General features: G+C 43.8%; 8 protein-coding genes across 8 annotated transcripts; 5 read left to right on the top strand and 3 right to left on the bottom strand.

Moving 5' to 3' along the window:
* Nucleotides 1–4,653: 4,653 nt before the first annotated feature.
* On the top strand, nucleotides 4,654–5,377 carry BYT42DRAFT_578319 (uncharacterized protein). Its single transcript, XM_051569281.1, has one exon. The coding sequence runs from the start codon at nucleotides 4,663–4,665 to the stop codon at nucleotides 5,230–5,232; it is 570 nt and encodes a 189-aa protein (XP_051421011.1). The 5' UTR covers nucleotides 4,654–4,662; the 3' UTR covers nucleotides 5,233–5,377.
* Nucleotide 5,378: 1 nt separating this feature from the next.
* On the top strand, nucleotides 5,379–8,098 carry BYT42DRAFT_606740 (malic enzyme). Its single transcript, XM_051571155.1, has 6 exons — nucleotides 5,379–5,630; nucleotides 5,699–5,904; nucleotides 6,117–6,201; nucleotides 6,278–6,594; nucleotides 6,669–7,156; nucleotides 7,285–8,098. Exons 1-6 carry the CDS (start codon nucleotides 5,450–5,452, stop codon nucleotides 7,880–7,882), a joined length of 1,875 nt encoding a protein of 624 aa, XP_051421010.1. The 5' UTR covers nucleotides 5,379–5,449; the 3' UTR covers nucleotides 7,883–8,098.
* A 2,385-nt stretch (nucleotides 8,099–10,483) lies between these two features.
* BYT42DRAFT_578311 (uncharacterized protein) lies at nucleotides 10,484–12,373 on the bottom strand. The gene is made up of 2 exons (XM_051569280.1): nucleotides 12,144–12,373; nucleotides 10,484–12,028 (listed from the first exon to the last, which is right to left on the bottom strand). The coding sequence occupies exons 1-2, from the start codon at nucleotides 12,232–12,234 to the stop codon at nucleotides 10,773–10,775; spliced, it is 1,347 nt and encodes a 448-aa protein (XP_051421009.1). The 5' UTR covers nucleotides 12,235–12,373; the 3' UTR covers nucleotides 10,484–10,772.
* A 2,293-nt stretch (nucleotides 12,374–14,666) lies between these two features.
* On the top strand, nucleotides 14,667–16,379 carry BYT42DRAFT_616082 (uncharacterized protein; the record flags this gene model as incomplete). Its single annotated transcript, XM_051572030.1, has 3 exons — nucleotides 14,667–14,685; nucleotides 14,751–15,878; nucleotides 15,946–16,379. 3 exons carry the CDS (start codon nucleotides 14,667–14,669, stop codon nucleotides 16,377–16,379), a joined length of 1,581 nt encoding a protein of 526 aa, XP_051421008.1.
* Nucleotides 16,380–16,989: 610 nt separating this feature from the next.
* BYT42DRAFT_500916 (P-loop containing nucleoside triphosphate hydrolase protein) lies at nucleotides 16,990–19,242 on the bottom strand (the record flags this gene model as incomplete). The annotated part of the gene is made up of 2 exons (XM_051564738.1): nucleotides 16,990–17,346; nucleotides 17,425–19,242. The coding sequence occupies 2 exons, from the start codon at nucleotides 19,240–19,242 to the stop codon at nucleotides 16,990–16,992; spliced, it is 2,175 nt and encodes a 724-aa protein (XP_051421007.1).
* A 1,501-nt stretch (nucleotides 19,243–20,743) lies between these two features.
* Nucleotides 20,744–21,726, top strand: BYT42DRAFT_578300 (uncharacterized protein). The gene has a single exon (XM_051569279.1). It carries the CDS (start codon nucleotides 21,148–21,150, stop codon nucleotides 21,544–21,546), a length of 399 nt encoding a protein of 132 aa, XP_051421006.1. The 5' UTR covers nucleotides 20,744–21,147; the 3' UTR covers nucleotides 21,547–21,726.
* Nucleotides 21,727–24,246: 2,520 nt separating this feature from the next.
* Nucleotides 24,247–26,191, top strand: BYT42DRAFT_49454 (acyl-CoA dehydrogenase/oxidase). Its single transcript, XM_051564304.1, has 7 exons — nucleotides 24,247–24,345; nucleotides 24,440–24,534; nucleotides 24,591–24,767; nucleotides 24,848–24,882; nucleotides 24,944–25,185; nucleotides 25,242–25,585; nucleotides 25,655–26,191. Exons 1-7 carry the CDS (start codon nucleotides 24,278–24,280, stop codon nucleotides 25,939–25,941), a joined length of 1,248 nt encoding a protein of 415 aa, XP_051421005.1. The 5' UTR covers nucleotides 24,247–24,277; the 3' UTR covers nucleotides 25,942–26,191.
* On the bottom strand, nucleotides 26,000–27,496 carry BYT42DRAFT_578297 (GTP cyclohydrolase 1 type 2/Nif3). Its single transcript, XM_051569278.1, has 7 exons — nucleotides 27,363–27,496; nucleotides 27,109–27,200; nucleotides 26,883–27,036; nucleotides 26,700–26,774; nucleotides 26,518–26,619; nucleotides 26,247–26,429; nucleotides 26,000–26,185 (listed from the first exon to the last, which is right to left on the bottom strand). Exons 1-7 carry the CDS (start codon nucleotides 27,454–27,456, stop codon nucleotides 26,037–26,039), a joined length of 849 nt encoding a protein of 282 aa, XP_051421004.1. The 5' UTR covers nucleotides 27,457–27,496; the 3' UTR covers nucleotides 26,000–26,036.
* Between the last annotated feature and the right edge of the window lie 275 nt (nucleotides 27,497–27,771).

Genomic DNA, 27,771 nt, shown 5'->3' with positions numbered 1-27,771 from the left:
ATACCCTTTTCCTTTGGTCGATCTGACACTTTGGTTGCTTCTCAAGGCTACTACGACATAGCCATTTGTAGAATCGAATAGTCTTCCTATCCGAATACAACAGGTTTAGAGGTAACTTCCCGTCCTTAAACTGAAGACGATTTTTGCATGGCACATATCAAAAATCTACAAGCATGCATGGATAGCATGCGGCAATCGAAGAAGAAGTCCTCAAAGAAGTTAAACGTTAGACAAGCAATCACGCTTCTAGTAATCATGTTGTCTATGCTGTATTTTGAACTAAACTAATAATTGCGCTCAGTGCATAATATGGTCCCAGGTTATTGTGCGTTTATCTGTCACCAATATTGAACCGGACACAGCAAAATAATTACATTTTACCTATCATTGTTAAAATGTTTTTGAGTTATGCGCGCTAATGTTCAGTCACAAGACAGACACGTTCGGTTTCAGCTAAATTGGCGGTTTTGATTGGGGATTTTTGAAAAACAAACGTTTCTGATTGGGTGAAACGAAATGAATCACATGATTTACTGCAATGGTTGAGTTTTAGACTTCCCTTTTTCTGAAATGGGCAACACCGTGATACATCGACTCGATTTAGCAATTAACAAAACGCATTACTCGGGCTCGATTGATCTGTTCCTTAACTCTTTTATTTGCTCACTCTATAAGTTCTTTCATCAAACAAAATTTTATCAGTTCTGACTGGCTCATATGTTCTATATGCATTGATAAATTCGATTTTGTTATCAGTCTTGGGTGGGAGGATTCTTCTGATGAAAAAGCCATTTATTTACCATGCATTGTAGACAGATTGAAAGTCAGCAACGCCAACCATCATCACAGCCCAAAAGCAGCTTCGGCAAGAAAAAAGTAACGTCTGAACCAAGATGAGTGTCCCTTTCCAGCTACTAGAATACTGGCGACCTCATTAAATCCAGCATACTAGCTGGCTTATACGTCTGGAGGCTTATCGCCTGGAAGATACATTGGGGTGAGCAGGGAATGATCCACAAGAATTTGAGCCATTCGCTTGAGATGAATGACGGGAAAGCATGGCTGTCACATGCAGGATTTTTAATACATCAAATAAAAGTGATTCACAATAAAAAAAAAGTGATTCTTTGCTCTCTTTCTTTTCTTTGATGGATTTCACCTCTCGATTCCATTATGATTGAAGCTGGTCAGCATACTTGAACTTCTTTACTCCTTCGGATTGCCTCTCCCGGAATCTGAATCAATCGTCCTGGAAGCAAAGGCTCAGCAATACACATGAGGCCACAGAAGTAACAGCTCTGGCCAATGAAAATACAAAGAAGGCACTGCGTATCTTGTCAAGAAGGTTTGACATCAAGCCTGACCATAGCCCGAGTCTCGCTTCGGATGTGGCTCGATTGTTGAATGATCGCAAGAACCCTTTGTAAAATTGATATCACCTCAAAAAGAGATGAACCCTTCATAGTCCCGATAATAGAATCACATCTCACGTTATTGGCCATATCGTTACAAATCAATGTCAAAAAAATGGCGATAACGGATCTCTGTTATTGTGCAAGACTTTTTCGTAGTGATGCAAGTTTATCAAATCGATGTGAGGAATAACTCAAATTTAGGCATCAACTTCTGTGATTTCGCAGACGACTTTTGGATCGAGTGCTAACTTTGTCTCCTCTGTGGATTTAGCTGTTATAGCCTATATCAACGGATTTGCAAAAGACCCTTTGTGTTTGTGGACATAATATACTGTCAAAGCAAAATGACATTGAAATCTCTACCCTTATTAAAATGTTTGAATTTTAGTTCGCAGTCACTTTTATTGTCCGCTAATTTGGCGTTGTTGATTGGATAATAAACGTTTTTAAGGCTGCTGATTGGCTAAACAAAATAGATCACATGATTTACGTGTTGTAAAAACCGGTCACTTGGAGTTGCTCATGATCTGCACTTCCTTTTATGCATGAGCGGACCGTGTTATTATATGATTTGTTTAGTTAAACCACGCTGTATTGTTTTATTATCTAGGTCCAATTCCTTTCTTTATTCCATTTCCTCAAGCTCAATCGCTTTTTCCCCAATGTCGTCTTCAACCATTTTCTGTGCTTCGTGTGGCCTGCCAGGTCATGCTCGATCAACGAATCGCAGCTGTCCCAACAATACGAGACGTGCTGAGGAAAGCGCTATTGTCTCATCACCCATCTCCTGTGTTTCTTGCGGTCTCCCAAGACACGCTCGATCCACCTCTAGAAACTGTCCCAATAACCCCAGACGCACCGAACAACCCAACGTTGCTACGATCCAAGGATTGGTAGAAGTCCGTTGCTCTTCGTGCCAGCAACTGGGACACCAGCGCAGCAGCCATCTGGCTTGCCCATTGAATCCAGCGAGGCTGGCTATGAGAGAAGCAAACGAAAATGACGCTGGAGAACACAGCCGTAGATTACCTGCACCTGTTGGTAACGCAGAGTCTGATGAATCAGAACTCCCCAGTAGACATACCTTGGGTCGCATGAATGTTGTCTGCAATTTCTGCCAGGCACACATGTGGCTCAAAGAGCGCATGTCTGGATCCATCTCAAATCCACAATTCCAGTTCTGCTGTGCCCAAGGTTCCATTGTGCTTCCGCCTTTGGAGCCTACACCTCCAACAATCGCGCGTCTCCTTCGCAGCAACACTGAAGAAGGAAGAGATTTCCTAATTAAAATTTTTGGGAAATTAGCGATTTTGTAAATCACATGATCTACACTAAGTTATCAGGACCTGTTAAACCTTTTTTTTATCTTTCAACCATGCCTCGCTGCCCACTTTCACGATAATAGGCGAAACAATTAGCAGCAAGATGCCGTTTGCGCCAGTTGTGGTTAAACAGAGTATCGTCGTCTTTCGAATAAAAATGTGAGTAGAGCTCTCTTTGAAGAAAAGTGGTTGATGATACGACTGGCGTTCTTCTGTAGCATCATTCAATTTGTTTTTTTTGTCAGTTATACTATATATGTCCTTTCACTCTCTTTCAATTTTCAATGAATCGAATAATACATAAGCAGGCGTGCTTCGATCTATGAGTTCATGCACCAGTAAGGTGACTATTGTTTCATCCATGGAAAATCATATATTTTGGTCTTCTTATCTTTTTTCTTTTGCTTTTCTCTCTCTCTTTCTGTTTGCTTGATAAACCCTCACTATCATTGTATCAAGATCCCATCCGCATCCATTATCCAGACCATTCTTATCCCGTGTATATAACTTGGTTGAATCGACTACAATCCTCAAAAAGGTAAGCGTCGAGTGGTCCACCATCGATTTTGCTCCGGCAAAACAGACTCACCCCTCCTTTGCTTCCATCCTTCTTCCAGCTTCCGGTTTCCGTTTCTTTTCGCCTGACAAGTTCTGGATGCTACAAGTTGACTTTCTCTCGCCATCCATCCATCCATCCATCCATCTGGCGAAACTGGATGACGTCAAAGGTCATCGTTGGTGGTGTGACTCTCTTTTTCATCGGAAAAAGGCTTACGTGTCCTCTTCATGTTCCTCTCCTTTGGATTGCTTCTCATGATATGGTATTCGAGATGTCTTCCCGATTATCGTATTTTGTAGTTCATAGTTTGTATTTTGTATTTTGTATTTTATATTTCATGTACATATTCTTTTCGCAGTCTTTTCCTCTTTTTTTCCCACAGGGTTTTTTAGGAGGTTTTTACTGACGCGACCATTGTTTTTTTATCATCATGTACTTTATTTGTTTCTTTCTTTTTATTCGGGGGACTCTCGATATCTGGAATCCAACTCGAAGTTACCGTCACTTCTGGCCACGTCAATATTTTTTGCCTGCTCAAGCTGACACCACCGATCCATCGCTTAACTGTCCCTGGAAGCAATTTTATTTTCCGCATCGAAGAAGAAGCTTACCTGGCGGTCAGTATTCATCGTTTTTTTTTTCCGGTACACCATTTGGTTCAAAGGCAAGTCCAATTTCTTTTCCTTTGCTATGATGTAATAAACGTATACTAATTCAAAAATTTTTCAATGTCATATAATCCAAGTCGTGTCAAGCGATCAATGGCTATCGAAAACTTCAAATAACAAAGGTAAAATATCTTGACGAAAATTTGAATCAATCAAAGAGCTTACTAACTCATTTTTTTTAAATACCCAACATACCCACACATCTTTCTAGATCTATCATAGCCTGGGCGGGATGGAACTGAGGGGGGGAACCAGTGCTGCTTTGCGCGTGTTCAGAAACAAATCACGACGCATGGTATTGCCATAAGGTTGTCATTAATATACCGAAGTTCCGTCAAGAGTTCTCGCCCAGGTTATGCCGTGTTTGCGTTAGGCTTTTTGTCTGACGAAAGTCGCTCAATGTAAGGGGGCGACCTCCGGTGGCAGGCGGCATCCATTGCACAGCGGGTGTACGGCTTGTTAATCGTATAAAAGCGCATTGTATACTTATTGGTATGCATGTTTTTTGTCGGTCGTAGAACCTGAAATCTTTGATTTTGAAATATAAAACTGGGGTTTACAGAGCGAAGGATGATGAACATTTTATGATAAAACCCTTACGCCGTCAGCCACTCAGCGGGCTTGAACAAAGTTGCCTTTGTTTGAAAAAAGAAAAAAAAAGCAATTTTGTAGCAATTCATCTTCTTTGTCTTTATTCCATGTCAATAGAGGAATCTGCAGGCGATAGACTGTCTTGTGAAATGTTGCCAAAAGAAATTATCCTACACATCTTTTCGTTTTTCTCCACGTCGGATCTTCGCCACCTTCTCGAGACAGAATGGAGCGCCATTTGCAAACCCATTTTATTGCAACGCATCAAATATGAAAAATGGGAACTACAGATCCTGGAGCCACACCAATATGCTGCGTTGAGTTATAATCCGGGCTTTCGGCCGCCTTTGTTTATGCGTTTGATGTGCGCTGATTACAATGTCAAATCCGAATACCTGATCTTTGTGCCGACCACCGTTGATCCATCACCTTGTGTATCACTTCCGAGCCATGCCCATCTTTGGTGCGATCAATGGCCACAGCTATCCGCCTTGAAATACAGTAGCGATCGACCATTGGACCTTTCACAACGTCGTGAATCGTTACCAGAAGATATCCAAGTGACCAGTAATTACTGTTTACAAACAATGGCCAGCGATTCCGAAGATTTGCCCCATCAACACATCCGAAGTGTTTCCGTGAGCTTGGATTGGATTATTCAAGGATTCGCTGGTTGAATGAAGAAATCATATCAAATCAGGATGACTCGGATAGAGTCCTCGATGCTCATTTGTTGATTTTCCCAGTCAACAAAGTCGGACGTTGAATTGCCTTTTTTTTATATAGCAGTCTTTCCTTTTTCAATCGGCCGCTCAAACCCTATTTTTGCCTTTTTTACCTTAATTTTTCTGCTTCTTTGGAAATCGCTTTCCTTATTTCATACAAATTCAACCCATGTATTACCGATCCTCTCTGATCCTCACGAAGCGACTTTCACGTTCGGTTAACGCTTTCAGACCATTGATACTCAATACCCGCCATTATTCCGTGGGTGGGGTCGTGCCGGCCGCCGTGGAAGACGTTGCAACCCCTAGAACAGATATTTCGTTGGCGACGTCTCCGTATTACAATCAAGGTAATTGCGTTATTTTCTGATTCGATTCTGGGATATGTTGCTAATGACATGACCAATCCATTGCATAGGCACGGTGTTGTGTCATCAGGCGCGGGACGCTTATGGCCTAGCCGGATTTCAACCTGCGGGTGTCGAGACGCTGGACGTTCAGAAACAACGTGCCCTCAAGCAATTGCGCGCCAAGCAAACCCCGCTTGATAAATATGTGTTTTTAGCTCAATTGCGGAATTCCAATACGCGACTGTTTTACAAGGTCGTGGGCGATCATTTAGAGGTAGGTCGTCGTTATCTGGTAGGGGAGGATGGATTGCCATGCGTTCGCGGTCATGATCCGGAAAATGATTGTCATTCTTAAAAGAGGTGCTGTGTACTATGTTTCACAACAATCATTTCTTGATTCAAACGTTCATGGTCAATGGTTCTTTGAAAAAAGTGGAGATTTACTGTGAATGGTACGAGTCCTTAAATGTTGCCGAATTCATATAGGAAATTGCACCCATCATTTATACCCCGACGGTCGGTCAAGCCTGTCAAGAATACTCCAACATCTATCCATTTTTGGCCCCTCCAGGTAAACATTGAGAGTCCCCATTGTCCCCATCTGAATTAAATCAGTATTAATCATTCTCGCAATGGACGATCATTAGGTGCAGCAGATGGATTGTATTTAACGATCAATGACTTACCACACATCCGATCGATTATTCAAAACTATCGCAAGAACTCTCCCGAAGCACCTGTGATTTCGGTCGTTACCGATGGGTCCCGTATTCTCGGTCTGGGCGATTTGGGTATGGGCGGATTGGGTATCTCAATTGGCAAGTTGCAGTTGTACGTTGCCGGCGCAGGTATCGATCCTCGCAAAACACTGCCTATTGTGCTGGATTTTGGCACCGACAATGAAAAGTACCTTAACGATCCTTTCTACCTCGGTCTCAAACAGAAACGTCCTTCGGACAAGGAGGTAAAGAGCCCCACATGCAAAAATGGTCGCAGCTTTGGAGAAATTTCTGATCGAGGATGAGGATAATACAATAGTTTTATGCGGCAATGGATCAAGTGATGGAGGCATTATACGATGTGTATCCTGAAATGTTGGTACAATTCGAAGATTTCTCCTCGGCGCATGCTTTTGGCCTCCTTGAAAAGTACCAGAACCAGAGATTATGCTTCAATGACGATATTCAGGGTACCGGTGCTGTTATTTTAGCCGGGTTCATCAACGCCATTCGTATTGCCCAAGAGAAAGCCAATGTAGATCCCCATGATCATCGCATTGTCTTTTTCGGTGCAGGCTCGTCGGCTATTGGTGTGGGCAAATTGATCTTGGGTCACTTTATGCGTCAGTATGGTCTGTCCCAGGACGAAGCGAAAAAGATGTTTTACTTTGTTGACAGCAAAGGACTCATCACCTCGGATCGTGGTGATAAACTGGCTCAACACAAGGTGTTCTTTGCTCGATCTGACAACAATCAGGCTCAGTTCAAGTCCTTGGGGCAAGTCATTGATCACGTCCGACCTACAGCGTAAGTACCGGTTTTTTGACATCCCCTATTTTTTTTTTAGTTTTGTTTCCTGTAACTTTGTTTGTATACTTGTTTGTGTACATGATGGGATGAGATCCTGAATGCTTTTTTGTTTTTGTTTGTTTTAGACTCATTGGTCTTTCAGCTCAATCGCAAGCATTCACGCCCGAAGTTCTTGACAAGATGGCGAAACAGAACAAGCTACCTATTGTGTTCCCGCTATCGAACCCCATGACCAACGCCGAGTGCACGTTTGAACAAGCCATGCAGTTCACGGACCATCGCGTGCTCTTCGCCTCTGGCACCGCGTTTCCTCCCTATCAAATGCCTTCAGGCGAAATTGTAAAAGCTGGTCAGGGTAATAACATGTACGTGTTCCCTGGTTTAGGACTCGGGTCTATTCTTGCCAAAACAGCCATTGTGTCCGATGACATGATTTACGAAGCGGCCAAAAGTTTGGCTCAGTCACTCAAGCCTCAAGAAATTCAACAAGGGCACCTGTACCCTGATTTGGATCGTATTCGTGAAGTGTCCGCCAAAGTCGCCGCCGCCGTGTGCCGTCAAGCGATCGCGGAAAATGTCGCGCGGGATCCCCGTCTTATTGCCCTGGCCAAAACCAGTACCAACAACCAAGAGTTGGAACAAAACTTGTTGACATTTGTACGCTCAAATATGTGGGATCCCAATCACTCCGAGCTGTTTGATGCTCCTGTTGACACGGTATAGATCTCACCTTAATCTCTTAATACATTGTTCTTGTTTGATAGCAAATCCATTTTTTTTCCTCCTATACTATCAGACACCCCTTCCCCTTTTCTCACTCTACACAGCATCAGAAAATACAAGCATCCATTTCTTTTTCCTGACATGATAAGTGATACTCCTCGTTTTCGCACCCTCAAAGTTTGTATTTTTCGCCAGGTGGCATTGTGTTTTGTTTGCTTCTGATTAGGATCCTTAATCCGAGCGGATTAAGTTTGAAATCATTCTCTATTGTATTTTGAGGCGCTCCTCTGTCGATAGGGTCTCCTTGAGCGCCGAAAACCTGGCGATGCGATGCTGAGCAAGGCAAGGGCGGCTGCCACACTGTAGGAATTTTTTTAATAATCACCTGCATGGGTACGGGTATGCAGCATGTTGTTGATCTTGCTGAGCTTTTCAGCCAAGCTGGACAACACGATCGGGTTCAATGCAAGATGACACGGTCAAGCCCTCCCGCCGATTTATGGCCAAATGCAGTGGTTAGCTTTAAAACCCTGAATCATTATAAAATTTCCCCTTCTCTTTCGCTCACTGCCATTCTTCAACCGTCTTCCAAAAGTCAAATTTCCACTTTTTTTAAACCGAAAACTATTTTAATGGTGTGGCAATGAATGTGCATCTGAGCTTGGATTAATGGATTCTTTTATTCAAATTGCTATGGGAGGAATACTAGTGTAAGCGCTTGAGGAAATAAGCAATGGATGTGTAACGCCACTCCTTATTTTTATCTTACGATGGCTGAATCAGTTTCTGTGATGATGGAGGTTTTGACCCCTGAAATGGTCCTAATTTGTTCCACATCTTTTTCGCACCATGGATCCAGTTCCTAAACCAAGTATATGAAAACAATGGATGTTTCATGCTATTTATTTTGTATCCACGTGTATGGTTTTTTTTTTATTTATTTTTTCATTTGCCAAGTCTATTAGGGCGGTAGCCAAGATGAAACAAATACGATCCATAAACTATGAAAAAAAAAACCCCATCGTTTGGGAAAAGAAAAACAAACAGCAACAAACACATAAAGAGAGCTTGATTTTTTCGCTCCGTACCATGATGGGATGCAACTTGCTTGGGCTCATCTCCTATTACGGCTCAATCAAAGACTCCTCCCCGTGACTAATCCAGTGAAGAAAGAAAAAAGGATCCTTCTCCAAAAGGATTCCGCCTCCGTTTCCCAAATCCCGCTTCTTATTCCCTTGCCGCATTTTACATGTTTATGTAAGGGCCCTCTTTTTTTCTTCAACACTGGTTTTCCTTTTTTCTTTTTTATTTTCCTTGTTTCTTGTTTCTTGGAATCGTCGAGTGGCTGTACTTCCTTGACAATAGATTGTCGGCGAGGTGATCGGAAAAGGATAGTGAAAACGATCCAATGGATGGAACATCGTGGCAACGCCATCAGCGTGCTATGCAGCCAATAGGCAATAAATATATCAGTGCATGTATTTGTCTCTTATGAGATGGCTTATTTTGGGTAGGAGGAGCTGTGCTTTTGCACCAGAGAGAAAAGAACGTGGCTCGGGCTGATAATAGAGTATAAAGAAAGAGAGGAAAAACCTGCAGCTCCCTAGACAAAGAAAAAAAAGGGGGTAAATTTCTTCGCCTCCATATATAGATGATCACGCACAGACAACAAGTGCTACACAGGTATATAAAGAGCAAGGTATTTGCCCCACCGAATCATTTTTTTTTTCCTCCTCATTAGCTCCAATCCAATTCAAAAGTCTATCTACATCCCACCACAAATTTTTCAACACATATACCGAGTCATCGATTCACTATCATGAAATTCTCTTTTTCATCATTCTCATTCAACAAAAAGGACTCTGATTCCATCCGTAGCAAGCGATCGTTATCGTTCCGAACCTTGTTATATCGATCTCCACGTTATTCCATGTCTTCCTCATCCATCTCATCCAATTTCAGTACGATCTCCTTGAAATCGCTTGAATTCGAATCGCTAATCGTCGATCATCCATGCCAGACCATTCGTTTTAGTCTCACACCCTCGGTGTGCGCCAATTAACCATCCGTATCCAAAAAGAAAAAGTCTCTTGTGTAAATAACCTCTTCCTCCTCCTCCTCCTCCTCCTTCTTCTTCTCCTCCTCCTCCAACGAGAATTTCGCTACTGGTTGGCTAGACCAGGTCTTTGAACCCAATGCTAGAATTTTTTAACTTTTTTCTTTCCGTTTGTACAATGCATTCTCCCATTATCTTCTTTTTTTTGCATACTTTTCTTAATTTATAAATTTATACAGAATGTTTTACTCGCAGTTGCATGAAAAGAAATCAAAAATGAACTATTGTTTGTCTATAGCCCATGATGATCTCGGCTCCCTTTCCTTTTTTTTATTTTTTAAAAGCTGTTTGATCTTCATGAAAATGCACGAGCTGTGGGAATTGATCTGAAACGGCGCTAGCTGTCCCTTTGCTAGGAGTTCCTACCGGGGACGCGTTCTTGGATTCCTTTAATAGATCCAATGAAACACTCTGCCGTCATGGGTCCCTTGGGATCGATCTGCAGCCAATATAAGATGCACGCTCAAAAATTTACAAAGTAGCTACCGAGATGCACAACTGTATTTTGAACTTTGACAACATACAATAAAAAGTAGTCTTATCTTATCAGCACATGGGCATAAACTCGTGCGATCAATAACAAACAGGAAAGAAGAACAACGTACAAAATATGCAAAGAACACACGGACAACAGAAATGGAAAAAAGGGCAATATAGGCAAGGGAAACAGATAACGGAGATTATACAATGGTGATTTAAATAGAATACGGGAACCAGAAGATACAAAAGTAGGTTGGGTGAGATCGCACCGACCGAGCGTCATCTACGTAGATTTTAGGCAGACACAGTCGCCTTGACTTTAGCAGCATTCCTTTTTGCAGCGGCTCGTAAAGCGCGTTCTTTCATTTCCTGTTGCTGGGCTAATCGTTTTTGATGGATTTGAAGCTGTTCCTGCAGCGCCAACAATTGCTGTTGTTGCGATTTATGAATCATCAACGCCGCGGCCGCACCGGCTCGCACGGGTTTATGCCCGTTGAAAAAAGGCATAGACGACATCATCGAAACCGAATTGGGGGATGAAGAAGGTGGTGACAGGGAAGCATGTTTGGAAGACGTGGGTGGGGCAGATGAAGCAGATGAAGAAGAAATAGAGGAAGAGGAGGTTGACGGTGATAACAGGGAAGAGGCATTTGAGGAAGACGAAGAGGATGCGGAAGAAGAAGCGGAAGCGGGATCCGACAAGGAGGAGACGGAGGATCGGTGAGGTGGATTGGATGGTAATTGAACTCCTTGGACCCTGACTCGTGCTTCGAGTTGCTGAATCTTATCCCGTAAACCTCGATTGCGTTTCTCGAGATGTTTGATAAAGTCCACCGCTTTGAACAGCACGGTGCTTTTGGAATTGTTAATGTTCTTCAGTGTAGGCACAAGGTCGGTCAAATCTTTGAATCCAGATCGAATCGTGCTACGTCGCTTCTGCTCACTGGCAATATGATTGGCTCGCTTCTCTTCCTCGGTCAACAGATCTTTGTGACGAGTGCGTTTGACAGGGTAGTCAGAGGAATCCATCGACGATTGGCGTTTTTTGCTCGAGGAAGCGGAGAAGGGCGATCTTTGGCGGTGAGTGGACATGGAAAAAGGGGAAGAAGTAGAAGAAGGGGAAGATGTGGAGAGGGATGGGTCTTGAGGTGAAGTGGGCATCGACAGGAGGAGATTGGCGGCCCGCGGCATGGTGGCAAGTAAGTTGAGACGTTGGTGAAGACGTTTTTGTTCATCCAGGGATTGAAGAATAGAGCTGCGTCGTCTTTCTTCCGCTTGTTCCTCGGACAGGATGGAATTATACTGGATAGGCTCGGGATCATTGATTGGGTGATACAGATGTGGAAGGGACATGCTGTGTTTTGGTGATTCCGGTTCTTGTTGCTCAATGAGGAAGGTATCGAGAAATTCGCTAAATGCTTTTTGATCGTCTTCATCTAACAACACGTTATTGGTAAACATGGGGTCTGGTGGACCGGAAGTCAAAGATGGTTCGACGGGAGGAATCACCATGGCAAGATCCGAATCCAATCCAAAACTGAACTTGAAATCTATCGTATCGACATTGAATTATGAACCAAAAGGGATCAGTAAAAATAGGAGTTGCATAAATAGATAAGTGAACAAGCGAAGGAAAGAATAAAAAGGATGCTCCTAAATCTATACCTTCAAATGGTACGGGCTCCTGTAGTGTTTGAGAATGATCGGGTGGATTTATCCACCAAGAATCGAGCGCGTGAGTATAATTCGAATCCATTGGAACGATGACAGAGTATGTGAATTGAATGCGTTGCTGATGAAGAGAATGAAAGGCAAAGACAGAGAGGACGGAAAGAGCAAAAAGAAACAAAGGGAAGGAGAAGCGATCAATTACGGTAGAGATGATGATATGAAAGGAGATAGGGGTTGGAATTACACGTTTCTCTCTTTTGGTTTATTATTTTTTTTTCTTTCTCCACCTTTTTTCATTTCAAAACGATGTGACACAAGGCTACGATTCGCCCAAACGATCCAACCTTGTTTTTGTTGTGTAAATCACATGTGAAATATTTACGGCCCTAGCCATTTTAGGATTATCTTCATTATTCAGCTTTTTCCGTTGTTATTGGCATGATCGTGATGCCACGCGTTGCCTTTTAAAGATAACACCCCTTTCGGTCCACCATTGAATCCCAAGATGCGGGGCTCCACCTTTTTGACTTTTTTATTGTTCACGCGACCCATCTCAATTTCCACCACCACCATCTCTGTAAACGTTGTGTAGCAGAAAGATTCATTTTCACATGAAAAAAAAAACCATGTATATTTCCAGAAAGTGAATTCGTCTTTGGAAAATAAGCAAAATGTAGTATACATCCAAGGGCGAGAACCAAATTCATATGGAAAAACTATTGTTGTCCCGTTCTTGGTTTTCTGTCTTATTTTGATGTCGATTTTTCCACGGGATCACAAATATTCGGGTGCAGAATACTTTGAAGCACAAATTGCTTCATGGAAGCAAGGAGGTCTAAAGTGTGGAACGTGTGGCAAATGATGGAAAAAGAGTGACAAGGAGGCACAACCTCCAAAAGAAATATTGAAATATTGGTATTTAAACGAGGATCATCAGGAAGAGATTGATGAAATTTGCAAGTCATGATATGATGTAGGAAAAATTTAGTCGAGCCATTTTATCATCGAACAATGTCAACTATAGATCCAAAAAATTTGCCAAGTTGCGTCCTCAAGGCATATTCAAATGTCGCATTGTGTTATCGTGGATTTAAAAAGTAAGATACCCAGAAAGCTTGCTCATAATCAATGCTCATATTAAAAAAGACAGCCAGGTCGAGCAGATCGTGACATAGGCCATAACTACCGGGGCTCTGGACTACAATTTCCCCCAATCCAAAAGATAGACCTGGGTAGTGAATCTCTACTGGGCATGGTTTGGTAAGTTGCTTATGACCCACTCGATAAAAGATCTCTAACAGACGTTCTGGTCAGATCCACGGCAACGGCCATTCATGGCCTAGTGGAAGGTGAAGAAGAAAATGTGCATGACCGAATGGGACAATCTGGGAACCTTTCCTAAATAGGAAAACGGCCAAGAAGCCACCTTTACGCGTTTCTCGAAAAAACTGTGTATGAATGTTTCTTCATCTCATCTTGTGTTCTCACCATTCATCTTTGACAAGCAAAATATAAATCGTTGGTTGCAGTGTGCTTAACTCGAACCTATTGTTGGTACTTTCCTTGTTATCGTTGACTCCATCCAAGTTCAAGCGATCCTTAGTCAACCCCCGATACTGATGAAAAAACATCGTATGTTCCGATGCCAACAATGGGCAATCGCATTCAAATGAAAACCCGCTGTAAGTGTGCGCGTTGCTACAGAAAGCTCTTGAAAGCCCTTGAAATGACCACCCAAGTGAGACTGCGAACACGAGTGATTTTGACGGCCGTCTGTAGAGATCGCGTCACAAGCATTATCGTGGGCCGCATCCCAAGTTGAAGTTCAAGGCATCTCTCGAATTATTAAAACAAGGTGTGACCAAAGTAGAGCCAGAGTCAAGCACGAAATGCGGATGAATCAAACAAAGAGATGTTAAGTGCTTCACATTGTGAGAAAACAAAGATGTAGCTTCCTTGGTATTGGCATCCTCGGAGTCGATCGTCAGGGCCGCTTCTTCATCTCTCTCATCTGGTGCTTCAAACGAGCTTGCACACGCGAATTGAAGTTTCCGTCATTGGTGTGTGTAAGGGGAGTTACGACAGTCAAAAGAGTCATCTGCTTGAAGAAGGTTGGAAATCAAGTGGAATACTGGCTTTTGGAGATGATGGGTGTTTTAATGAGGAGATTAAAGTGGAAGACTCAGTAACGTAAAGGATGGGCAAAGCGGGTCAAGGAACGTGTTTCAAAGCGTTGAAACCCGATCATGCAAAAAAAGATAAAGAAAAATAAAAATAGAGGAACTGTAACGCGTTTGGAAAACGGGAAAAGCTCGTTCCTGATTGGCCCGTCACGCTCAACGTTTTTTTCGCGCTGGTTACGTGCGTGACAATTTTGACGCCGATGAAAAAAAAAGCAAAAAAACGAAGGAAAAAAAAATAAGGAGACCGCACGCGCGGCGGAACCTCGAATTTTTTTTTTACCTTTCGTTTCTTTTTTTTTCCCCATTTATTTTTTGCTCTTAAAAAAATATGAAAATGACCCATGAAACTTACCGTGAGTGCTTTGTACACCGTTTTCTACGCGTCTTTCTAATGAATACCTATGTTGGCATGGTTTAGCACGAAGCCCTTTTCGAGATATAGGACAACAGCCTCATACGCCACATACTCCAGACCACAGCGATAAATATGACCAGCTTAACTCTGAAGATTTTGTACGTACCAGTCAACTAGGCTACGCTTCGCCTTATTCTCAACTTGAAGTGGCCTACAAACCACTCATCATTGTTGGGTCACGTCACCGTGCTATCACCCTCGGTCGTGGCGGTGCTGCTACTGTAAAAATCGGCAAACGCAACCGCCAAATTAGTCGCATTCATGTATCCATCGAATACCAGGAAGAAAACGATGCCTTCCAGTTACGCGTCCTTGGACTCAACGGTATCACCGTCGACAATAAATCTTATGCTCAACATCAATATGCTCCTCTGGTCGATAACTCGCTTATCGACGTCTTGGGCGAATTAGTTACCTTCAGAGTTCCTGTGCGTCCTCTGCGTCTTTTAGAAGAAATTGACAAAGCCCAGACCGCCAAACAACAACCTGACATGACCGAATGGTCTGATTTCGGTATCGATAAACCCATGATGGTCAAAGAAGAACCGGCTGCCTTGGATTCACCAGCACAGGAACCTCCTATCGAAAAAGGAGACCCTCTTGCGGATACCTTGGACGAACAAGCTTTAGCCCCCGTGGATGAAGTCATGCCATCCCATCAAACACAAGTCAAACAAGAACAGCCCAACCTAACCTCTCAACCTGAACGACATCTGCAACCACAGCAGGAGCGGGAACAGGAACCTGAGGAATATGGCTCTGAACCCGTAGCAGAAACAATTCAAACAACGATCATGGAAAAGGAGGAGGAACCAGCGGTGGAAGATCATGTCCAAGTGAACGAAAAGAGCATGGATGTTGTCAATGCCGATAGTATTCCATTTGATATGTCGGATTTGATGCCTGAATACAGTGAACCATTGACGCCTTCTGAAGAGGTCTTGTCATCACAGTTGGAATCCGCCATGGACGATGAACCGGCCGAGTCTGATGTGAAAGAAGAAGATATCTCCATCGGTGGCGACAACGAAACATCAGCAGAAACACAAGTAAAGACAGAAGAAGAAAGTCAAGTCAAATCCGAGGAAATCGATGTGTGTGATTATACACAAGTCATCATTGATGCACTAGGTAAGCTCCTTCAACCGTTGAACCGCAAATAACCCATCCGTACTTAATTTTTTGTGTATCTGCATAGTATTTTCGCGAACTTCGTCCATGCCCGTCAGTGATATTTGCTCGCGTATTTTGACGGCGAATCCATCGTTTAAAGAATCTCGACAAGTGTGGAATGCACGCATCTCCAAAGTGTTGAAAGAGACACCATTTTTCGGCGAAATTGTACGCAAGGGCAAGACCGCCGATGGCTCGCCTAAAGAGAACCTGTATTATTACAACAGTGAACGGGATCCCGTGGAATGGCGAAGAGCAACGTACACACAAATCGGACGCAGTGCGCGTAAATGCACTTTACAAGATAAACAGTACTTTTGGAAGATTCCTCCAAAGTTGGGCCGTCATCGCCACGCTTATGTTCCCCCACCTGCTAAAGTTCAAGGCGAAAAACGATCCAAACCATCCACCACTTTTGACGATCCTAATAAGAAACAGAAAACAGAAACTGATAGCTAAAACAAAAAAACAAAGAAAAACCAAAGAAAACGACTTCATTTTGTAATATAATAGACAATTTTTAATCATCGCATAAAAGTTAGGTTGGGCACCCGTCACTTTTTTTTGACTGCCACTCTTTCAGAGCTCAAACAATTCCTGTAGCAAAATATCTGTAACCCTTTGACGAAGCCTGAACGTTGGCGAGCACTGCGTTCTCAATCTTTCCTAGATTATAAGAAAACAGCTGTATCGGACCCAGCTACTGTTGTAGTCTGTGGCAAAAAACATCCGTTTGCATCCCTCAATACTTCTCGTCGGCCTGGCTAGATTATCGTATTTCAATGTAGATACAGGACAATGTGATTCTTTTGGAAGTATCTTCTCCGTTCACAAAGCCCTTTCTAGACTTTTGACTACCCTTTGTGTCAATTAATATTACAACATCGCAAACAAATAACCGAGAGGTCTAGTGACATCAGTGAATGGGTCCAGTGATATGGATGAGAAAAGAAAAAAAGTGCAAATGAGGAATGATTCTATGAATGCATAACGAAAAAAACGAATTAATGGTATGATACAAGATACAAAATACAAGATGCGAAATGCAAGATGCAAGGAATGGAATAGATTATTTCTTGGCGAGTTTCTTCTTCTTTTTGGTGACAGGTCCCGAGACGAGTTTGTCGGCACTGGTGATGGCGAATTCATCGGCTTGATCGTATTTGCGCTTCATAGGATTCTTTTTCACCTCGCCTCCTTTGGCTCCAAACTTGTGTTGACCGGGCGTACGCTCTTGCTTGGCTTGTCTCTTCTTTTGACCCTTGCTCTGCTCGTGCAGATTCGAAGGCGCTTCGCGAAGACCAAACGCTTTCGCAATGTGGCCAAGATGCAGTTTTCGAACGTGGAAAATATGCTTCTCAGCAGCCGAATGTGTAGCATACGCACGCACACTGGACCAATAAGCCTTGCGAGCCATCACAACATTCTAAGCACGAATTTAAAACAATTTTGGTGAGTGGGGAATTCATGATGCTACAACTTTTGAGCTCCTTTGACCGCTTACCTCTTCCTGCGAAAGAACATATTGTTCCATGTTGTTTTGCAATTCTTGCGCCGCGGTTTGGAAATCTTGCTTTGAGTGTTTCTCCACGAGACCTTCGAGGATGGATTCCACGGTGACAGGATCAGGGTATAGATCCTGAGCTTTGATGATGTCCAGATACTCCATTTCACTTGGCAAGAGGAACAACATGGCTTCACCGGCTTTACCTAGACGCGCGGTACGACCCACACGGTGTACATAGTCTTTCATATCGGTGGGTGGATCGTACTGAACAATGCGATCTACATTGGGCAAATCCAATCCACGCGCGGCCACATCCGTACACAGTAAGACGCCTGCCGAAGCCTTGCTAAACTCTGAAAATGTTTCCGTGCGCACCTGCTGCTCCAGGTCGCCGTGAAGACGGAAAACAGGTACCTCGCCCAAGAGAGTGCTGATTTGGAACGGTTTCTTCTTCTCTAGATCGTCGTCTTTCTTTGGCTGCTTCTTTTTGATCTGTTTATTTTTGCTCATGTCGGTCTTTCCCATGATTTTTTCCAACGTCTTTTTCATCATCGTTTGCTCATGATCCTCATCATCTTCTTCCAAGTCTTCTTCATTTTCCTCGTCCTCGTCCTCCAGAGCCTTGCCGGCATTGGCCAACAGATCGTAGTGAAAATCAACGGAGTCGCAACACGAAAAGAAAACAATCACTTTGCTGCTTAAAGGCTTATTTCGTCGAGAGACAAAGCACGATTTCAACAAGGCGACGAGAGTAACAAGACGCAATTTGGCCGGGATAATGGTATACTTTTGCTTCAACTGATTGGGGGCGGTGAATTTGATGTCTTCCATGGCCTCGTCCGAGGTCGCTTCTGTCGAGTCGCCGGTCGACTCCAGTTCCATGCCACGCACAAACACAGGCTTGACCAGTAACCATCCCGCCAGACTTTTCACATCCTCACGCAACGTGGCGGAACACAGAACCGTCTGTCGTCGTTTGGGCCAGTATTTACTCTTCATCAATGGTTTGAATTTTTCGGATCCTTGGGTGCGAGTACGTTCATCAATGATGGTCATGATCTTTTTCAGCGTTTCTTCAAATCCGAGATCCAGTAAGCGATCGGCTTCATCGAGGACCAGCCATTTCAGATTTTGAATATCAAAGCTCTTGGTGTTTTCCAAATGATCCAGCAATCGACCGGGCGTACTCACAAGCACATTGACGCCTTTTCGCAGACGTGCCTTTTCCTTGCTCTTGCTGTCACCACCAATGACCATACCAGGCACGATCCAATGAAGTCGTCGAACGCCTTCCGCCTTGGGTCTCGGTAAATTCACCAACTGCGTCAACACGCCTGTCACCTGCTGTGCCAATTCACGTGTAGGGGCCAAGATGATGGCCACCGTGCCGACCGATCGATCACCAAAAGGGGCTACGCTACCCGAGTTAGCGGGATTATACGTGGAGGCCGCGACTAGGCGGTTGATGATGGGTAATAAATAGGTCAAGGTCTTTCCGGAACCGGTTTGAGCCTGCACGACAACGTCGACATCTTGATCAGGAATGGCGGCATCCAGGACCTCGCGCGATGGTCCTAGCAACAATGGGATGGCTCTCCGTTGGACATTGGTCGGTGTATCGACATTAAACTTCTTTTGGAGCAGATCCACCAGATCGGCGTCAATGCCAATACCGGTAAAGTTCCCTGAATCGGCAATGGGCGCATTGCTCGGGATATCGCTGCGTTGGGTGGTCTTTTTGGAAAACTTGGGTAGATTGATCTCGGGATTGGAAGTAAACAACGACGACATGACTTGATTTCTGCCGTGGACCATGGTTGCCGGTACTGCACTGGCTTCCTCTTCCCCTTTTTTAGGTTCGGTGACAGCTGCAGCTTCCACTGCGACCGGTTTGGAGGGAGCGGCGGTAATAATCGGTGCGATCATGGATGCGGTGAGTTGTGATGCAGGCCGATTGGATCCTGGCTTGGCCTTATTTTTGGACTGACGATTCTTGGGTCCCTTTTTCGCTACTGGTTTAACAGCACTCGAAACAGTGCTGCTAAAGTTCATAATCATACCATCGTCGTCCATGTTGTGAAGATGCTGCAAAGATCAGGTCGGATCTTGGGCTTTCCAGGAAAAAAAAAAAGTTTAATTCAACTCCAACGTGAACGTCATCAAAATTACTAAATTTGCACGGCAACAATTCCTTTTTCAATCACAGCTTTCCAGGCATGCAAAAACGGGGCCTAACAGGAGGCTAGTTGGCGATACCTTGCTCGCCGAGCGCAGATTGTGCGCCTTGGGACCGTCGAAGAGCTGCCGGACGGGAATTGAGACGATAACCTGATTCTATGTAGGCCTGTAGAATTCGTCTCATGTTTACGCCAGCATTAGTATCCCTTGTCTAGATCTACTTTCAAAAGTAGTGTGATCTTGCAAGTGATGCCATACCGTTCCTCCTTACCAAGGGCTTGGAAACATCGTTTTCAGAAACGATTGGAGGCACATTCGTACCGGATAAACAATGCTCAAATACCTTTGACCTTAAACTTCACTGTCAGATATGTACGTTAAAGCGGTGGATAATGCTGAGCTGTATCAAATGATGTCGTTGTTTCCGTCAAGACATCTCTGTCGCAGTCTCTTGTCATTTTCTCGCACTCGTTTCTTCTTTTTTCTAGGTATAATTGCGTGAATATCGATCTGGTTATCTACCCGGGCTTTTGGTAACTTACTTGTGTCTGCAAAACAACTGATTGTTGTCTCGGACTTCGATCGTAGTGGTATCACAACTGCTACATACTTTACTCGCCTTATACTCATCTACACAGAGCACAAGAGCTTTTTGTGCAAGAACTTGTCGGAATTTCTATCCGTTCATCTTATAAGTTATTTCCTCGTACGAATTACATCGCTTTTCTCCCGCCCGCGACGGGCTCTCTGTCGTCTTCGCTTGCGGCATCGTTTGGACTGCTTGTAGACCCACAATGGTTTCTATAGCATAGAATGAGCCGCTATCACTTTTACGTACGATAACACGAAACTCACTTGCAGTTTCTTTTTTCTGGGTCTCCTAACAAGCTGTCGGCCGTTTTGTGCATGGTCATTTGCCGCTGTCTCTCGAGTAAAGCCCGTTTCTCTCGGTGACAATACGACCGATTGAAATTGTACAGCCTGTTCTTGAAAGTTTTAAGTCCTGAGAATCGATCTGACGATATGCAACTTACCTGTTGTGGACACTTGCTAAAGTTCTTAAATGGTCTCGGAATTCTGCGACCGTACCACATTTGGCAGGGTTCTCACCCAATCGGTCATATACATCCTGAATGCTCGCAGATCTTCTATTGTTCATTTCGATCTGATGACTCCAATGGAACATGCTGCTTCGTCTGTATTTCGAAGGATGCCAAATAAGTAAATACATTTTTGCCCAATTTAACTTCTACTTACTGATATGCTCCGATATCGAGAAAACGTGTCTATCTCGTTCCTCAGGCATATGTAGATTTTCATTTGAATCTACCGTTGTTATAACAGATCGTAAACCTATTGATGCTGATATTCATAAGTTAAAAGTCTTGATGTATTTCCATTGATAGCGAAGTTTACCTGGATCTATGCCAATGATTCTTGCATTGGGGTCAAGTCCAGTTGGTTCTTTCTTCAAGTGGTATAAACCACTACGCCAACCAGTCATGTCCGGCTCACGCGGAAGGAAATCAAATTCTCTCTTCGATGAAGGGAATGGGACTGCCATTTACAAGATACACAAATCACCTTACCAAGGAATGCTCTCTGGTCGTCATTGTTTCGAATTGGATGAAGAGCACTCTTGCTCAACAAAGATTGGACGCTGAACAACAGCCCAAGTTTGCTTGCGCCCAAGTACTGAGTGGCTCAATACTCAAGAATGTTATTAAGAGTGATACTATTCTGGTGAATGCGGTAGAGGCCTATGGTCGGACGAAATCGGTAGATGCCCACCGCCAGCTGTCTACTTCGGGCTCCTCAATTCTCACAGCCAGTCCGAAGTATCGACATATGGCCATGTATTCAAACCACCAGAGATGGTTCCAAGCTGGTGGTTGGAACGCAAATGTGCGACTGCTTGGGCACGTCAGCCGTCCGACTTGATCAAAAAGAAGAACCCAAAGTGGGACCATTGTCTTTTTACTTTGCTGCATCTCCACAGTATACCAAGATTGTTATCGACCAAGACAGCGGGATGAAAGCCCCGGAGATCGAGTCAAATGCATCGACACGGTCAGTCGAGCCTTACAATGCGGTTGGCCAAGCAAGACAGTTGGACAAAAGCCAAGGACATCGAGTCAAATGCATCGACACGGTCAACCGAATCCTTCGATCTGGCTGGCCAAGCAAGACAGCTTCGATCGAGCTTCCACCACCCAAGCACATACTTCCTTTGCCATGTTTCCGGTCATCTGGCTTTGCCACATTATTGTCAGCCATACACAGTGTTTACTTGCGGTGATCACGAAGGTGTAAAAAAAAAATCAACGGAGACCGAAAACTCATCAGTTATTGCTTCCAGGGTATTCCAGCGATCGCACATCAACGGTGGTCAAGTCACCTTCTGAAGCAAATATCCAAAAGGACTTTATTGTATCCTTGCATGGCCAACGTTCAATGATATTATCGCGACGTCTGCGCTGGCCACCTGGCCCCGCCTTTGGTGAACAAAGTCCTGTTCGAATCTCGCCTACTCCAGCTGTCAATACATCACAGGCAGAAGTCAATTATGGCGCTGTGCCTTGGTACAGGGTACACTCTATGAGGACCCAGGAGCCAGTATCAACCAGGTCTATCGCCATCAACATTTCCATCCCTTCGGCCTCACTCACCGCCTCCAAAATCCATGACTCAATCCCGAAACGGCAGTGCTCCATTAATGGTGCCTCTACCACTTGTCTAGTGGATACGGGTGCCAATATTTCGGCCATTCGCTCGCAGTTAAGCTTACAGGTGGATGGTTACCATAGGCTTCAGTTCTCAGGCGCTGCCAACGCAGCGTTGGTTCCTACAAGAGGGTCTACGTTGGTTAACATCTCCTTCGGTAGTTTGACGCTCCCAGTCCGTTGCCATGTGGTTGACGCGCTTTCCCAACCAGTCATCTTTTGATACGACGCTCTTCAGGAACACCGTGCCATCCGTCGATACTCACGCAGGAGAAGTTCGTTTCCCTCAGCCAACCCCACCCTCAACAATACTAAAATGCCTATCATTGGAAGCATTGAATTGAACAACCGTATCCTGGAGAGCATGGCAGGAATTATGTCATCGGATATATCCAAGGCAAATGAAACGGTGGCCGCCAACATCCAAAAGACGTTGGGTCCATATTATTCCGTGTTATCCGTTCCCTTGTTGCTGAAGTTCCTTCAGTGCCCATCCACCGCTCGATCATCGACTTGGCTCCTACGCTACGCTTCGTGATGACCATCCTGTTTATCACTGATTGTGTGCCCTTGCCAAACTCCAACCCAAGGTCGCGTTTTTCCTCGGCATGATGGTCTATTTTAGGGCTGTCTGATCGCCATAGGATCTTGGTGGGACCAACTCTGGTGTTTTCCACGAACACTACCGGCGCAAACACTTGAGCGAAAGTTACTTTACCAACACCGTCTTGAATTCTGCCATGACACCGATCGATCCGGCTGAGGCGATCTCGGATGACCGAATTTGAAGATGGCACGCTCCCAGTTTTCGGATTTTCCTCTGTGAAGCAGCATTTATCCTTTCGAATATTTACTTGCTGACAGTGTCCTAGAGTTGTTTGGAGAATTTACGATGTGCGGCGGTTCGACTTGGAAAGGGATGCCACCTATTTGGGAAGAGATTGGTCGTTGCAAGTGTACGGCTGATTTTCCAGAAAATGGCACCGTAGGGAAACCATCGACATACGAATATTTCGACTTTGAATTGTTGTCTTGGACCGGAGATGATTATAGAAGAAAGGATAAAGGACCCCGCCCACTCACCGCTGACCTCACTCACAGAAGATTAAAAGATGATATTATCGACAACCTAGTGAATTTGAACCAGAAAAATAAATAAAAATAAAAATAAAAAAACTATTGAACCACATTTTGTATTGAAAATAAGAGTATAAGGCAAGATCAGGGCATTTGTCTTTTGTTATATTGTCATCTCCGGTTTAATGCCGCCCAACTTCTTTTGAGAGCCAAGTTTTAGCTGTTGCAGAATGCCCGCGCAGTAATTTAATGAACAACAATATTTTCACCATCTATCTGTAGCATCATTACAGTACCGCCTTCTCAATTATTACCACCGTTAGTTTTCCATGCTTTCAAGCTTAGGGCCACATTCCCAACATCAAGAACACTGACTATTATCTTGTTTTCAGGAACCCTTACCAAGTTCCAAATGCTGGTTTTTATTTTTATTTACAAGAACAAGTCATACACAAAAGCCAGCAAGAAATGATTCTTATTACTGTCTACATGCATTGATTTTGCATTTTACACAGAATATCTGGTGTTTTTTCCTTTTTTTTTTCGTTTGGTTGTCTTGTTCCGGCAGCACACCCTCGCAGCCGGCGAATCTCAAAGGACTTGTATAACAAAGGGTGCAATAGAAGATGAATGCTGCTCTTTTTTTTTTTTTTTTTTTTTTTTTTGTTAAAGCGCATTTCAAGTGCATTGAGTTAGAAACCCAGAATTCCGCAAATGAACAGTTGCCATTTCAACGCTAAACTCTATCTATGGTTTTGGTAGAACATCACCGTGGGAAAATTGACGGTGGTTGTCATGCCTTGTAGTAAAAAAACCCTTGTTTGCGGCTCTGATGATCCTTTTGCCCTTCTTCTCCATTATTGTTGTAAATAATGAGCTTTTTACGTCGCACTCTTCCTTTTTTTACGACTCGTTCCGTCTTGCCTCGATGCTCCAAACGGTAAACAGAAGGATCCAAACCTCACCCCCTCAATCGCAAACACGACCTCCATGCTAATATTTCATTTTAACTGTTTCCTCGATATTTCCTACAGGCAGTACAGCTTAAAGTACGCTACGCCTAGTATTTCTGGAGCACCCACATCGCTTCATGCCTTTACTGAAGAGGAACTGATGCTCAAAGAGACAGGTAATGCATATCCTCAAATGGGAGGTCTAAAATATAAAATTAATCCATACGGGTAGTGAATCGATTCGCGCAGGACGTGATTCAGCCTCGGGTGCAAGCTATGGATGAGAATGAGAAAATGGACATGGACATTATCGACAAAATGTTTGAGCAAGGACTGATGGGTCTGGAGACGGAAGCCGACCTGGGAGGCGCCGAATGTTCTTTTACAGCCACTGTGCTGGCCATTGAAGGTGAGTTCTCGGCCTTGCAAAGTTTACAAGAGAAAAAGGTCGCCCAGTTGCTGACGGATGTGTGATAGAATTGGCCAAAGTTGACCCAGCTGTGAGCGCTTTGTGTGATATCCATGTAAGGACTCCTTTAGGATTGTATTGGATAGCTTTCTTCAGGCTAATATGACTATGGATAGAATACCGTAACCAACACGGTGATCCGCAAAAATGGGTCAAGGGAACTCAAAGAACGATATTTGCCACGATTGGCTTCCGATACGGTTGGCAGTTTCTGTATTTCTGAAGCGGGGGCTGGTAGCGACGCTTTCGCTCTAAAGACACGAGCAGAAGATAAAGGAGATCATTATGTGCTGAACGGTAGCAAGATGTGGATCAGCAATTCGGCCGAAGCAGAAATCTTTGTTGTTTTTGCCAATGTGTAAGTGATGGATGATATGCCAACATGGTTAGAATAAGGTCTAAGAATTCCTTTAGTGATCCTTCCAAAGGATACAAAGGGATCACGGCTTTTGTGGTCGAGAAGGATTGGGGTGTCGAAGTGGCTAAAAAGGAAAAGAAACTTGGTATTCGGTCTTCGTCGACCTGTGTGTTGAACTTTGATAACGTCAAAGTGCCAAAGGAGAATGTGTTGGGCCAAGTCGGTCACGGTTACAAGTATGCGATTGATTCTCTCAACGAAGGCCGTATTGGTATTGCCGCGCAAATGATCGGTTTAGCTCAAGGCGCATATGATCTTGCGTTGCCATACATGATGGAAAGAAAACAGTTTGGTCAACGCATTGGCGATTTTCAAGCAATGCAATTCCAATACGCACAAGGTAGGTTCCGTAGCAAATTGTTGATGCGAAGGACGCGGTTGTATTCACCACATTTTTTTCATCTCATAGTGGCTGTTCAAATTGAAGCGGCGCGATTGTTAACCTACAATGCGGCGCGACTCAAGGAAGAAAAGCAACCTTTTGTGATGGAAGCGGCCATGGCCAAGTACTACGCTTCCAAAGTGGCCGAGGAAGCTGCCAGTTATGCTGTAGAATGGATGGGCGGTAATGGATTTGTGCGCGAAACAGGCGTCGAGAAATTCTATCGCGATGCCAAAATTGGCGCCATCTACGAAGGCACCAGCAACATTCAACTGCAAACCATTGCTAAAATTGTCGCCCAAAAATACCAATAGTTACTCCACCACTCCAATAGAATAAACGAGAGAACCATATTACAGCACAGACATATGTCCTTTATAATACACGATTTTTGTTTTCTTTCTTCTTTTTACACGATTTGAAGCGGATCTTTATCAAGTTTGCTGACAATGATTTCGATGGCTTCACCTTCCTCGGAGCTTTCATTGGCTAAAGCCTTTTGCAATGCTGGTTGCAGGACGGCCGACAGATAACCACGCTCCGTGTTTGAGTGTTCGCCTAGGATGAAGAAAACAAATAGCGTTAGATAGGTACCATTAGACGGGAAGGATGGACTTACAGAGGATGACACTGGTGTCTTGAGCCAATGCAGCGAGAACATCGTGGTGGCCCATTTCACCCGAAAAGTAAAGATCGGCCTTGACGGGGTTCAGGACGGATGAACCCGAACCAGCACAAATAGCCACGGTTTTGATCAAATCCTGTCCTTTCTGCATATGGGGTTCGGCCGTAGCCACTCGCACTGGAAAAAAAAAAGATATATTGAGTTCTATTGCCCATTTGGCGCGTATTGGCGCACATGAGGGTGCCCGATTTTTTGTTTTTCTTACCATGAGAAAGTCCTGTCAGCTCTTTCACACGGGCAATGACGGTTCCCAAAGAAGTGGGTTCATCATAGACAAACAGACGCCCGGTACCTGAATTCTCTTGACCTAGTTCCATGGCCTCATTAGTTCATTTTTCAAACCTGTTTTCACTGACCATGAGCGCCTCTATTTTTTTTTTTTCGTACCTTCCGGAGGATTTTCAGTTGCAATAATGGGTTCAACCACGCCTTTGCCAAGTCCACTTGCAAGCCAGTCATTGACTAGTTTGTATGCAATAGAAGCGCATTAGAAAAAGTAAACCTGTTATTTTTATCTTCTTTTTTTTTGCTCCCACGATCTGAGATCAATATCAAACAAATCAATCTTACCTCCGTTTACACAGTTGTCACAGGCGGTATGAGGCGAATAGATGCCGACCCCACGAGCAATTGCTTTCATCACAATATCTTGTTTGACATCCGATTGCGTCAAGCGTTTCATGGCTCTAAAAATGGGTGGATGATACGACACAATGGTCCCCACCTAGTATCAACCGTCATTAATCACTGAAATGCATGCATAATAAAAATTAATTCACAAAGCATGCTCGCGTACTTTAGGATCGGAAAGTGCTTCTTCCAAAACTTGGGGTGTCAAATCGATCGTGAGAAATACTTTGTTGAATTTTGGGGAAGGATAAGGCGGTTCTAAAGATATACAAAAAACGAGTTTGAGTAATAGTAATAATAATAATAATAGAAAAAACAAATGGTGGTCAATAGCATGTTGACAAAGCGCGACATGTGAAAGCCAGGTCTTTTTTTCTTCCTTGGAAATGGCTCGGTTTTCCCCATGGCAATGAAACGTACCCACCAAAATACCAACATTATCCCACGACTGGTCTGCCAGTTCTAAAGGAGCAATTTTGCGCATGGCGCGCACGACTTTGGAAAACAAGGACATGACAGGTTGAATGCTTGAAGAAAGTTCAGTGGTTGACACAGTGCTTTATGTTCAATGAAAAAAAATAAATTTCAAGCGCGGAGTTTGACCGTCATGGTCTTTCCTTTTTGGGGAACTTGTTGGATCGGGAAGGATGAGCTGGTTTATTTTAATTTTTTTTTCCCATCAACGAAACAACAAGATCTTGTTGAGAACTTGAATGAAATACAGGTGAATGATGGATTGAAGGTGGAAGATTCAGATATATAAGGAGCGAAGAATTGGGTCGACGGAAAACAATTCAATTCAATCTTCTCTTCTACTCTCAATTTTACA

Source organism: Radiomyces spectabilis, assembly GCF_025331425.1.
Source record: "Radiomyces spectabilis strain NRRL 2753 chromosome Unknown BYT42scaffold_10, whole genome shotgun sequence".
In the NCBI taxonomy this organism is placed as follows: Eukaryota; Fungi; Mucoromycota; class Mucoromycetes; order Mucorales; family Radiomycetaceae; genus Radiomyces; species Radiomyces spectabilis.
Note: the sequence above shows the minus strand (reverse complement) of the source record. Positions and strands in the feature narration are given on the sequence as shown.

Coding starts and splice junctions, on each gene's coding strand:
- BYT42DRAFT_578311 (XM_051569280.1), bottom strand. CDS start 12,234: ATGGATTCGAATTATACTCACGCGCTCGATTCTTGGTGGATAAATCCA. Junction 12,029..12,143: donor GGAGCCCGTACCATTTGAAG/GTATAGATTTAG, acceptor TCGATACGATAG/ATTTCAAGTTCAGTTTTGGA.
- BYT42DRAFT_606740 (XM_051571155.1), top strand. CDS start 5,450: ATGTATTACCGATCCTCTCTGATCCTCACGAAGCGACTTTCACGTTCG. Junction 5,631..5,698: donor GTCTCCGTATTACAATCAAG/GTAATTGCGTTA, acceptor TCCATTGCATAG/GCACGGTGTTGTGTCATCAG. Junction 5,905..6,116: donor TCGTGGGCGATCATTTAGAG/GTAGGTCGTCGT, acceptor GAATTCATATAG/GAAATTGCACCCATCATTTA.
- BYT42DRAFT_578319 (XM_051569281.1), top strand. CDS start 4,663: ATGTCAATAGAGGAATCTGCAGGCGATAGACTGTCTTGTGAAATGTTG.
- BYT42DRAFT_578297 (XM_051569278.1), bottom strand. CDS start 27,456: ATGTCCTTGTTTTCCAAAGTCGTGCGCGCCATGCGCAAAATTGCTCCT. Junction 27,201..27,362: donor TAATGTTGGTATTTTGGTGG/GTACGTTTCATT, acceptor GTATATCTTTAG/AACCGCCTTATCCTTCCCCA. Junction 26,186..26,246: donor AGACACCAGTGTCATCCTCT/GTAAGTCCATCC, acceptor TCTTCATCCTAG/GCGAACACTCAAACACGGAG.
- BYT42DRAFT_578300 (XM_051569279.1), top strand. CDS start 21,148: ATGAAGGGAATGGGACTGCCATTTACAAGATACACAAATCACCTTACC.
- BYT42DRAFT_49454 (XM_051564304.1), top strand. CDS start 24,278: ATGAGCTTTTTACGTCGCACTCTTCCTTTTTTTACGACTCGTTCCGTC. Junction 24,346..24,439: donor TTGCCTCGATGCTCCAAACG/GTAAACAGAAGG, acceptor TATTTCCTACAG/GCAGTACAGCTTAAAGTACG. Junction 25,586..25,654: donor GCAATTCCAATACGCACAAG/GTAGGTTCCGTA, acceptor TTCATCTCATAG/TGGCTGTTCAAATTGAAGCG.